This window comes from Plectropomus leopardus, chromosome 18, assembly GCF_026936395.1.
Source record: "Plectropomus leopardus strain MGB_pleo_1.0 chromosome 18, ASM2693639v1, whole genome shotgun sequence".
Classification (NCBI taxonomy): domain Eukaryota; kingdom Metazoa; phylum Chordata; class Actinopteri; order Perciformes; family Serranidae; genus Plectropomus; species Plectropomus leopardus.
The window spans coordinates 26,575,442-26,588,790 of record NC_142193.1 but is presented as its reverse complement, the minus strand read 5'-3'; the positions used below and the strand labels follow the sequence as shown (position 1 = coordinate 26,588,790).

General features: G+C 39.0%; 1 protein-coding gene across 6 annotated transcripts in view; it reads left to right on the top strand.

Moving 5' to 3' along the window:
* The window catches only part of LOC121956816 (myocardin-related transcription factor A-like), a 45,173-nt gene that overhangs the window by 18,185 nt on the left and 13,639 nt on the right, over nt 1-13,349 (top strand). For 5 of the 6 annotated variants that reach the window (XM_042505209.2, XM_042505208.2, XM_088091281.1 and 2 more), the window contains 4 exons: nt 239-304; nt 8,272-8,327; nt 9,610-9,685; nt 9,809-9,970. In XM_042505209.2, the coding sequence (XP_042361143.2) occupies nt 239-304; nt 8,272-8,327; nt 9,610-9,685; nt 9,809-9,970 (360 nt within the window). Of the gene's footprint in view, nt 1-23; nt 105-238; nt 305-8,271; nt 8,328-9,609; nt 9,686-9,808; nt 9,971-13,349 lie in introns of those variants that run through there. The other variant, XM_088091282.1, reaches the window with a different exon arrangement.

Sequence of the window (13,349 nt, the reverse complement as noted above, 5' to 3'; positions counted from 1 at the left end):
CAAATAATTAATTTTGATCATCAGCAGCAAACAGGATTAATAAAAACCTACACAGAAAGCATTCTTATTTAATGCTTCATGTTTGCTTTACTCGCACCAAAGTTGTGAGTAATGTCACTACCGTTGTGGTTTTCTGTGTCCGGGAAGTGAAGTAGAGATGATATATGGTTGGTTAGACGATGCTCTCTGATCACTCTGTAGTGAATGACTGTTTGTCTGTCTCTGTCTTTGTGTTCAGTTCTGCAGCTGAAGCTACAACAGAGAAGGTCCAGAGCAGAGTTAGTCAACCAAGGGATCATGCCGCGTAAGTAGATAACAATTATTAAAAAAAAGTTTGGTCCGTGTGCTGAAAAAGACTACATTCGCACTATTAGTTAATCACTATCTCAAACTATTAAGTGATTATTGAACTGCTGATGCAACTTTTAAAATCACGTTTAGTGTACGTTACTAGAAAACCCCAACTGTTTATTTATGGGTTATGTAAAGGTTTTCAGTGTTTTCTAATCAGTGTGATAATATAGTAGTACAAGCAAGCCTGTCGATAAACTTAACTATGACTGATTAGGATGTGGTTTAAGGAGTTTACTCCATTTTAAGATCATTTTTTTGCATCATGCAGCCACAGGGTTAAACTCTATATGGAAAAATATTATTGTATTGTTTGTTCTTAGGGAGGGATATGAAGAAAATATGCAGTTTGCAACAACATAGTTGAATATTGCAGATACTTAAGTGGTACTTTCTGCTGCTTTCTGCTAAAATACAACAAATTGCTTTTTGTTTAAAAAAAATAAAGTGACACAAAAGCAAAAGGAATTCTAGTTTAATTTTAAAGTGCAGTTTTTATTGACTTATTAACTTAAAAATCCCTGAGTGCAATACTGCAGTATTTTGCCATGTGTTTATGGCAATGACAATTAAAAAAAACTATATGTGCAGTCCTAATTGTTTAGCACATTAATGTCAAAAGATGGTATGATTATATGCAAAGTTTGCTTTTCCAACCTGTCACATACTGACTAGAGATTCAGTTGTCAGCAGTGATAATTTTTCTTGCTTATTAATCTGTTATTAAAAATGCCTGTAATTTCCAACAGCCCAAGAAGATGTATTCAAATAGCTTGTTTCATTCAATCAACAGTCCCATCTCCCAAGGGCATCCAGTTAACTATGACAAAGCAAACTTATCAAATCATCATGTTTAAGAAAAATGAGCAACATTTTTCATGATAAAGTGACAAAATAATTATACAGATTCATTTCCCTTTGATAAACTAGTTGATTACGCTGAAAACACACCAAGCAGCAGGGAAGTGCTGCTTACCACAATAATTGCATTTTTCTGCAGCCGGGAGGCGTGTTTATGTGTTTCTGTCAGGAAGAAATTATTCATAGGTCAACATATGATTGGAGTCGAGGACTCGCCCCTTAAATTTCAATTTAAACTATCTCCAACTATCCCCTGATCAGCCTTTTCTTACTGCACCTTATATTCATTGAATACACTCCCACAAAACTTTAACCTCATTCACACTGCTGAGAGAATTCCAAGGTGTAACTGTTAATCTTATTAATGGCAATTGTCTGTTGATTGTTGATCTGTTTCTAAAATGATAAGGCTATGTATTCTTCTCGTATTGCTATTTGTTTTAAGTTGTGTTTGCAGTATGAACCTTGGCACAACTGAAAACAAGGGTTCTTCGTCAGTGTGTTTTCTGAGGGTTTAAATTGAATGAATGAATGAATGAATGAATGAATGAATGAATGAACATTAAGTTCGGCTGAACTTCGCCGCCGACTCAAATGGCTGCATCTCACTGAGCTCGACGCAGCCATTGCAGATTTCCATAGACCTTCCATGACAGCAGTTTGCAGCTACTTCTAGGTGTGTGTTTGGTGTTAGATAAACGATAAACTTTATTTTCCACCAGAGTGGAAAATTGTCTTTGTCTCACCAAAACATTAAAAGCAGCAGAAAAGCATGGAATACAACAACAACACATTTTTTGATATAGGACCTTTGACAGCAATAAAATTCACAAAGTGTATCACAGAATACAATAAAACACGCAGTCAATAAAAACAAAGGCTATTCCAGAATAAAAACAAAAGCAAGAAAAAAAAGTCCCAAAAATGGTACCTGTCTTATAACACAAGTAATATACAGAACAAATGTGGCAAGATGGGGAAAAAACACATAAATTCATCATTTCCAGCCTAATGCAAGTAGACTAAATACTAGAAGCACCTATCATCACAATGAAACACAATTTAACATTATCTGATATGACAAATAAGTTTAATCAGCGCCTGTATTTACAGTTTGAACAAAAAAATGAACATTCTTCCTAAAGGTAGGATTTATTTCTGAGCTCTTTTATTAAACTGCATTAGTTTTTAGCTGAGTGTATCTAACAAAACAATCAACTGACTATCTGTTCCTTTTTATAAAAGTAACTTAGTTTATTGCTGAAGTTTTTCCATTCAATCACTGCCTGTGAGAATCTGTCTTGTAGCTTTAGCTTCATTTTTTGTTATGCAGCAGTTCTCTGAAGTGATTTAGGTTGTGGTTAAGACTTTGCCATCATCTCCTGGCAGACAGCAGTTTCAGTCTTCACTGAAAGGTGAATCAATGTCAACTTCAACTGCTGTCATGAACATCCGTTCACTGCCTTTTATCTGATTGAGAAATTTTCCCTTGCGCCATCACGCTCAAAATGTTTAGATACTTTAGCTTATATACTCCTGGCTCCTCTTTCAGATCCTTTCAGTGCATGTTTCTGTTGTCTGAAGTAAACAGCTGTTTTCAGTAAATACGCTGAGAAGAACAAGAACATCTTGTTCTGATATTAAAAAACATCAGGAACATACATTTCTATATTAGAATTACCTAAATGTCCAGCAGATCAATGCAAATGATCATATTGCGTTTTAAGCTTGCAGCAGCTCTTATAAGTACACAAGTACAGCTTATTTTGACAAATATTGAAGTTCATCCTCTGTCTTTGACATTTAATCTGCCCCAAGTTTCTACTGTGTACAAATGTCTCTCGGTTCCTTTGATCGCCATCTCACACATTGCCACACAGGAAGTGTATTGTGCTGTGAGTCTATTCTGCTAGTATTTCCTCTTATCTGGTGAGTGCTTGAATTAGCTGCTTGTAAACTATTTTACGTATTCACCTTGCTGTTGCAGGAGTATATTCTGCTCTGCATCACAAAAAACACACAATTTCCCCTTTACTATAGAAAGCCATTAAAATACAATAACCAGTTGTTATCTTTGTGGACAGAGCAATAATAATGAGCATGGCTCAGGGCTCATCTGATGGAGAGCTGCTTTAAAATGGAAAGAATTTAAATTTACCATTGTTACAAATGAGGGGACAAACTGTGCTGTTGAGTTTCTTATTGTCTGTCGAGTGAGCGTATATAAGTGTCTGTAAGAGAGAGAAACAATCAGGCTGTAAACAGGCCGAGTGTGACCAAAAAAGTTGGTTTTTCACACCTCTCGTCTGTCTTCACACGTTTCTTTGTAAAAAAAACCCAAAAAAAAACCAGTGGGGTCAAGGATCAAACTGTTTTGTACAATTATTCTCAGCTAATAAACCCACGCTTTTTAATAGGGGTCGACAGATTATTGGGGCCGATATTCGGCATTTTCTCAATTATTTGTATCGGTTTTTAATGAGCACCGCTAAAAATAATTTATGAAAAAGTGTGCGTATTCCAACAACACCAGGGAAGGCAATCTGCAATACATGCAAAGTAAGTGTCAGCATGGGAGGAACTTTTATTTTGTAAACTTGCAACTTGACTGGTGCACAGAGGCATACAACCACATATCTGGTTTTCTTTATTTTTTTTACAAAGTAGTTTGACCTACTTTTTCTAAGTAGCTTTAGTTAACCAAACTAGATTTCTTTCTGGGATAGCTTTGTTTTAGTGCTAGTGTTGCTTTCAAATTAGCTTCCCTGGCAGCGGAGACATGGTACGACAATGGACGAGACAATGTTGTCCTATGTTGTGTTGTCATTGACCAAAGGTTTGAATACCACTCGACCATGTTTAGAAATGGTTAAGTTCAGGTATGGCTTTTCACTGTAAGCACATGGCAGAACAATTAACCACTGACATTTCAGCTACCTTCCTTTGTCACCTGACCTTTATCATTATTGTCCCTGGAGTCTCACGCGGAGACAGAGGACCGTTAGAAGAGCCACAATACACACTGCAGATCACCTCGGTGTTGCTCTCCTTCTCTTCTCATTGACAGTCCACATGCTTACAATCTGCCCTTCTTCCCCAAATACCCTCATCTCTTATCTCAATCCTTCAGTCAGTTTCATAAAACATTAGATTGGAGCTCAGAGGAAGCCGTCCTCTCTTGTTCTGGGTCAATAGTCTTCACCAAGAGCCACTTGGCCTCTCGTAGTGCTGGTTCTCCTTCTCATTGTGCTCACCTTCTGTAGTCTATCTCTTTATCACTGTCTCTCTATCCACCCCTCAAACACCCAAAAACAATTATTCAAACGCCCTCTTTGTGTAGAGAAAACTTTCCTCTGTAAGCTGTGGGACTGTGGAGTGTGTGTTCATTTGACTCAGTGCTATAATAAGCCCCAAGTGTGATACCCTCCCCAGTACGTTATTTATACACTTCTCAGATGTATAAAAATGTCTCTCAGTTCGTGCTCATCTACACGTGTTTATCGGGTTAGTTGAGCTAAAACTTTATGCGCTGTTGAGGCCTTTTCCAAATATTTGTTGGTGAGAGCAATAAGAAGAGCAGAGGTCGGGGGCGTTGTTGTCATTCAGTGTACCTCTGGAGACGTTTCAGCCCCCAGATTAAAATGCAGAGTGAGCGCTCCTTGCTTACACACTGCTCTGCTCTCTGGTACAGGCAGCTGGAATTTAGCAAACATTAGCCAGTGTTTGCCCTCGTGCTGCTGCTTGTTACATTATGGTGCGTTCAAGGTATATTCAGTAAAAATGACAACTGCATGAAAAACAAAGATAAAGTTCTCATGATATGTTCCATGTAATCTTGTAAAAATAAGTTTTTGGTGAGAAACTTGAATAAATACAGCTTTTTAAAGGAGAAATGTGTTAATGTTTTCACAGCAGTACAACATAAATCCCAGCGCTGCTCTCCGTGGTGGGGTTTAGTATACAGGAGCGGTACATTCGGGTGACTAGGGTGTCCTTGCCCATTTTTGAGATGTTTTTTCACATCCCAGAAAGGAGGCACCCAAGCCAAAATTGGGGGGTTTCATTCCTCTTTAAACCACAAGCCATGTGGTTAACACATAAGAAAAAACAAAGCAGCGATCAGCAGCAGACTAAACATAAAAACAGAAACGCCCTCAGAGGAGCCGATGCTCCTCCATGTTCTCAAAGTTTAAAGACCAGGAATGCTGGTTAGCTTTAGCAGGGCGGCGAGAAACCATGATGCAGCCACTCATGCACATAATAGGGTCTTTTCTCTCTGACCTCATCCCACCACTCTCTATTTCCTCCTCTTCATTTGCCCTTGGGTCTGTTGTTCCATTTTTCTTCCAGCTGCCTCCCTCCATTTATCTCCTCTCCCCTGTCTCCCTACATTCAGTTTTCCCGATACGCCGTCTTCTCTCAATCTACTCCTACCACTTTCACATTCGCCCCCGCATTCAAACCCTCATTTTGTGCTCATCCATCCATCCATCCCTCCATCCCACCTCTCATTTCCCATGTAGCTGATTGACAGGCAGGTTCAAACCCCCCCTGTGGATGGGTGAGAGGTCTGAGAGCGCTGATGTCCCGGGGGTGTGCAAGAGCGAGTGTGTACCAGCAGTGTGACAGTGCTCAGCGACGTGAACTCAGGCTTGAGCAGGTACCAGCAGTCTTGCCCCAGGGACGCTAATCTGGTCACACCACTCGTGTGTGTAAAGTCACAGAGTATTAGGACAGCGACAAATTTTCCATTGTGTTAGCTCCAGCGCATTGGATTTCAAATGAAACCATGATGAGAAAATGAAAAAGTGATAACTCTCGCTTTCATTTGAGGGTTTTTACTTCCATGCATGTGGTATCGAGGGTTCATACAGTTGTGAAAAAAATGGAAAAGTCATGGAATTTGCAGATAGAAATTTCCAGGCCTGGAAAAGCTTTGTAAAACTAAATATGTCCTGAAAGTTTTGGAAAAGTTTTTTCTTTTGAAATCACAAAAAAAAGTATAAGAAAAACAAGAAAAAAGCCAAAATTCTTTCTCTAAAAATTCCAAACTTCCAAACTTGCAGGCCTGTGGGTTTCGAAGGCATGTTTTCTTTTAAAATTGGCAGTAAAATAAATGCAAAATACAGCCATTTAAAGATGTATGCCCCTTTAAAGATAAAATGCAGAAGTCCCTCTCCAGTGCTTAAAAAATTCTTTGACATGCCACCCCCTTTTTGTAGCCTCCCCCCTCTCATAAATAATGAACAGTTCCTAAGTTATATTTAAATATGTAGTTTAATCTTTTAAATAAAGTATATGTTATAAAACTATTTGATAGTTATGGAAAAGAACCAATAAGAAGTATTGATGGGTGTTTCAGAGAATACAGAATTTGCCTCAAAGTCATGGAAAAGTCAATTTATTGTAAAAAATGTGTAAAAACCCTGGGTATCTTCCTCGGACAGGCGTGCACTGCAGCCATTGGTGACTGACTTGGCCAGTGACAAATATCAGACTGTTTGGCCATTTAAAACCTCTTGGTTCATTGTCTGTATGTTTGGGACAAACAAGACAACTCTATTGTCCTAAAGTTGTGAAACTATGATTCAGAAGGTAACAAATCATACACTGCAGTGCCCACCCAATATGGATGCAGACACCCTCATTAACCTCTCGGTCACTGTTCCATTTCAATTCCAGCGTGCAGACGGAGAGCCAGAACAATGAAAAACATTTCACTCTACACAGCAGTGTGCACATCCTGCATGTGTGTTTGTGTGGCGCTCTGAGATAGCTGGCTTTGTTCGTCTGGAACTCTGATTATCATTTTATCAGCCATGCATAAATAGGCAATATGACAAACAAATGAGTTGAATGCACATGTTCTAACTTTTTTAAATTATGGGGTAAGGATAAGGATTATTGTACATCCTATCCCAAAAGAATGGTTTCAACGTACACCACCTTTTATAATTTTAGCTCAATGGCTTCAAAAGTGCTATTATATTATGCCGCAGTGTTTCCCCTCTGCTATGAAGAATGATTAGACCTGTCAGAGGCATGGATGGCATTCAAAGAAAGAACAAACGCGTAGCAACTAAAGGCATTTCCTAACACCTTGAGATGTCAAGTTTGAGTGTTACTTGGAAGCTTGATTCATGCCTTAGAGACAGCAGTGCTTGCAGCCTGTCACCTAAGCGGTTCGCTGTTTAATCCAACCACAAGATGTGGTTAACATGTCGATCAATCAATCAATCATCCATTTGTCACACATCATATAAGGTACATTTCCAGTGAAATGTGTTCCTGGCAGCTCCTTTAAGTTGTGCATTGAATTATTCCCTTTTTTTTATTAGAATGCATGTTTCTTGTGTGACCTTCACATTAATTTCCATCATGCTCAATTTGTGTACATCGCTACACAATAAGCTGCCTGTGTATTTAATCTTCCCCAGAATATGAAATAATTAAATAGTGTGAGGTTTAGATTTTTGTTTTAGTAGCAAAATCATAATTCCTGTACTGATACACTACATTTAAGTCAGCATTTTGGTGTCATCACAGCCCTTTAGGCTTTTAGGTGTCTAGCACCACTAATCCTCGGGTTTTTGCATAATCACAGGCCCACAGCAAGTCTTGCTTGACTCATTTGTAAATGCTGAGCTGACTCCATAAATTCCTCTGCTGTAAAGAGGTTCGTTGAACTGGAACCCTCAGAGTCCATCCCATTACATGTCTCCCTTTACCTGTTAATGGGACCGCTGCCCGGGCTATTATGCATTTTGTTCTGTCATGGTGCATAAATATGTGAGTCTGCACAGTGAGACCAGGCATTTATTATGCTGACATGGCGTTCAGGATGTGCGAAAGGAAAAGCTTTGGCAATGTAAGAGTAATAATCTTCATCATCAGTAAACCCATTCAGACTGAACTGGAACTGAACTGTAGAAGCACAGAGCCATTTAAAGCCATTTTGCTTCCCATTTCCCCTTAGTGGCATGAATGTACACACTGCCATGTTAATGTCAACCCCCCCCTCTCTCTCCCTCTCCCTCTTTCTCTCTCTTTTCCCTTAAGCCCTGAAAAGTTCAGCTTCCTTCCACGAACAGAGACGCAGCTTGGAGCGAGCGCGAGTGAGTATGTCACCCTTGAATCAGTCACTGGAGTCAAACCTGGCTTGTTTCAACCGACATTTAATCTCTCTGTGCTTTGCAACATCTGACATCATTACAGCAACTCTTAAATAATAATGTAACACAGAAGGGCTGGAAATGACAAATAAGTGCTGAGATAAGGCCATCTGCACAGATAATGTATATTCTTAATGAGGTGCAATGCCAGCATTTCCCAGTCCCCGGGTACATGTATCCCGCAGGGTTTGTCTGCAGTTTCTAGGGGAGTATGTGGAAAGACTGTGGAGGAGCTCAATTTAAAAGCAAAATATAAATTCTAATTTGCATGAAAATATATTTCCACATATTGAGTCAGCTGTACACCCGCTTAAAGCTACGCATTGAGCGTGTTTGAAAACTAATGAGCAAGTGCAGAAAAGTCTAGATACTTAACTAAAAAATGTTAAGTAACTAAAAAATGTTTTTAAAAAAATAGCTAAAAGTATTAAATATATATTTAAAATACATAGCTAAAATTAATGGACAATCATTTAAAATAGTTAACGGAAAATAATTGATACCTGGTCGAAATAGTAAGCTAAAAGTATCAAATTAATCTCCAAAGTATAATGGACAATCATTATAAATAGTTAACTAAAAATAATGGATACATGTTAAAAATACTAAGCTAAAAATAGTGGATAAATGTTAAAACATAATAAGCTAAAAGTAATACATAAATGTTTAAATAGTAAGCTAAATGCAATAGATAGCTAAATGTAATGGATAGTTGTGTAAACTAGTTAGCTAAAAATATTGGATTAATGTTAAAAATAATTAGCTGAAGGTAATGGATACATGTTTAAAATTGCTGGCAAAAACAATGGATACACGTATGCTAAAAGTATAGATAAATGTTGCTAAAAATAATGGATAAGTGTTTAAGATAGTTAGCTAAAAGTAGGCTAATAGAAAAATGTTTATATTTCAGTAAATTAATAAGTAAATGTTTGAAGTAAATGTAATAGATAAACATAAACTTAAGTACCAGAAAAATAGTTAATTAGCTAAACGTCATAGATGAATCGTAAGTAAAAGTTAGCCAAAATAAACTGATCAGCCAGAAAGTTGTGACTCTTTGCTTAAAGTAATGTAGAAATGAAGATCTGAAAATAAGGAACAATTCAAATATATGTAATAAATGATTAAAAAACAGCTGAAATGAATGGATAAACAAAAACTGTTTAAAGTATAAATCCATGAGTGAGTGATTGTCTCATTTTCTTCCTCTCTCCTCCTCCAGACTGAGGACTATCTCAAGAGGAAGATCAAGAGTCGACCGGAGCGCTCTGAACTAATCAGGATGCACATCCTTGAGGGTGAGTGCCACATAAAGTGTCCGGCCTGTCTGGACTCTGTAAGTCAGACAAATAACGTCTGAGGACCCCGGCACACTGGCAATTTTATTTTTTTTCCATCATTTGTTTTCTGTGTACTTTCAGAGACGTCAGCGGAGCCGTCACTTCAGGCCAAGCAGCTGCAGCTGAAGAGAGCTCGCCTTGCCGATGATTTGAACGATAAGATCTCCCACCGGCCGGGGCCCATGGAGCTGATCCACAAAAATATCCTGCCTGTTCACTCCAGCATTAAGCAGGCCATTATAGGTAAGCCGGGCCAGAAATGACAAATCGAGTCCGTCCAAGACAATTCAGTGTCTCTACAATTCTTTTTCCCCCAAATAAACTGTTTTTTGGACTTTTGCCATCTTTAGCTGAACTAATTGACTCCCCTCACAGTTACCTCTGACTGGTGGAGGATCTATATCTTTGATTTAAGTGTTGAATCATTTAAGTGTTAAATCATTTATGTTTGACTAAGCCTTACCCTGAACGCCAGCAAAACCAACAATGTGGCAGGATCAAGCTACACTTTATAAGCCTTTATGTCATCGTGGCTCTACGTCTCTTTGCTTGATTTATTGTTTCTTTGCCCCCTAGAGCCACAAAATATTGAATACACCTTTAAATACAATATGCCCAGCATATGTGTGGAGGAGGCAGGTGTAATATAAATGTAAAAGTGTAATATATCACAACACACCCACAGTTTAAAGCTCCTGACAGGATGTCCCTCCTGGGCCCCTCCTCCGGATATCACAAACACACTGATGCTCCCTTTCAGATGCCTCAGCTGTGCTTGCCACACACACACACACACACGCACACACATACAAACAAACACACACAGATGCCAGATGTAACACTTGAGACAAACACACATTTACATCCAATATGTACATAATAACTGCGTTATACACAAATTCTCCCACCTGAGTATTCATGCCTCAAAAGCCACAATTGTTAAAGAGACAGTCACACCAAAATCAAAAATACATATTTTTCTGTCCAATATAATGGAAATAGATGGCACTCAGCTTGTGGTGCTCAAAGCACAATAAAAAAAACATATTTAAAAAACTCAACAGCTCAACATCGGTGTCTCCTTCAGAAATTATGACCCGGGTAAGACCTTGTTGTGAACAGTTTCATGTGGAACTATTTTCTTTCTACCAAACTACACCCACCCTGCATCTATTGCTAGCTCGCCTTGCACCATTGTTAGTTTACGTTACAGCTCAGCCGAGGAGGACGCCATTAATGTTTACATCTCGTGCTGTTACCAGCATCTTGTGCACGAGTAGATGCACACTTCTTTCTGCGTGGTGATACGGTTGGCAGGTGTAGTTTGGCAGAAAGAAAATAGTTCTTACTTTAAACTTCTCACAACAAGGTCTGTGGGTTATATTGAGTGACCGGGTCATGATTTCTGGAAAGAGACATTATTGTTGAGTTTTTCTAACACATTTTTGACATTTAGAGCACCACAGGCCGAGTCTCATATATTTCCATTATATTTGTAAAAGGGCAGACATTTCTACGGCCGAAATCTCGAACACTCGGCATTTCACACCCAAACAATCTAGACTGATAAATAGCACTACAGGTAGGAGACAAAACGTAATGTATTTTTGATTTTGGTGTGAACTGTCCGTTTAAATTAGGATACAGTAATTCATGTTATGTCCTCGCATCCCTTCTTAAAAGAGACAGGAAGTGAGGACTCTTCTGTCTCTGCTGTCAGCTTTAAATGGCCATAGTGTCTGTTATTAAAGCCCATTATCTTTTAGTAATTGAATTATATACTGAGTGAAGAAGTAGAACTTCAAATGAATAAATGCGATTTTAATCAGTTGCAATTTGGGGACAGTGACGGATACAATGACCCCAATTTCACCCTTTTTCATTATGGCATCAAAAATAAACGAAACAAAAGAGCAGTACTGTCTAATTTTTATTTTAGTCCAGCGCTGTCAGACGTTAGATGATGAGATCAGAGACAGTGGGTCCAGCAGCTGCCTGATTGATGTGCGGAGGAAAGAACGCTGAGATTCAATAACATACAGTGTCAGTGGAATATCCGTCTCTGTCCCCGCCACACAATAAACACAATTGCATTGCTGCCACTTATTGTGGGAGCACTGGGAACGCAGGAGTTACACAGAGTTGACATGCAAAGATACAAACATGCAAAGCACGATGCACAGACACACGCTGGCCCAGCACAGCAGTAGAGAAGTCATCACATTATTGGATCAGAGGGTGTTAAATCAACCCCATGTTGTCTTTTCATCATTGCCTGCTGATGCTAGATTAATGACCAGCAGAGTATTTTACATAACTTGCAGCCCAAAGCAGTCCCTGTAATTAAATAGCACAAATCCACCAGCAAAAGAAAAGCCTCTATCCTGGTCCAGATATTACCAGCTACCTTTATACATTAAGTCCTTGTAATGACTCAAAAGTCTGATATCCCAGAGGGAGCAAAAAGGACTACAGCTTGGATCTATTCCTGTGCTGAAGGTCGTTTCGACCTGATGGTGATGCTGACTGATATGGAAAAATGTATCCTTTTGTGTGTTTTGTGTCCTTTAAGTTTTTATGCAGGCTTATTTTATTCCTCCCTCAAATTTTGCACAAACGTCCCTTTAGTCTTAGCAATGAACGGATTAGAATTTGGTTGTCAGAGGTCAAGATCACTGTGGCCTCGTCTGTCTTTTTCGTGCTGATCATCATATCTCAAAAGACCTTCAGGGATTTTTGTCAAATTTGGCCCAAACGTCCCCTTTGAGTATAGGATGAACTGATTTGCTCATTCAAGTAAACGTAATATCTCAAAAACACCTTGAGGGAATATCTTTAAATTTGGTACACACGTCCACACGGACTTGTATAGATCTTCTGTGCTGCCGGGGGAAAGATGTGTGTGAAGCATCCACATTTTCACAGATATGCATGTCAACTTCAACTGCAACCTTGCTGGTTTGTGGAGGCGTACACCGTACGCTGTGAATTCTAGTTTGCAAACTTTGCCTGATTTATGTTTTGTATTATTAAACTAAGTCCATTTGTAGCCTGGAAAACATTTTGTAATGAGAATATCATTAGCAGCACAGAAGGCTGGCATAAACAGGAGGAGCCCTCCCATAAACAGTTCATGCATTGGTAGCACGAATTGCGCAACTGATCGGCCAGAATTCTCAGCCTAACGTTATCCCTCAGAGAGACGCCATCTGTCACTTAAAAACCAGTGTGGATGAGGTGGCCGACCTTATGTAGCTGCTCTGACAGTGAACTTTAATGAATGAAAACTATCACTGGGAGAACGCTTGACTCGTTACCACGCTGTGGACAAGAGAGGACAAACATTTAGGTTACAATGCATCACATAAACTGGCGGTTTTACAGCAGACATCGCAGAGGAAGCTTGTTTTTTGTAGCATTTTACAGGCCTTGACACCCACAGGCAATGGTGTGTTTGCTGATACTCGTGGATGACACACTTTTGATAATTTTGCCTGACTTCGGGTGATAAAAGCTCACTGTCATTGTAGGAATGTACACAAGCGAGACAAGCAGGTGGTGGTAAAGCTTTTTTGTCACATAGGAAAAAACACAAGTTGCATTTATACATTTCATGTGCCTA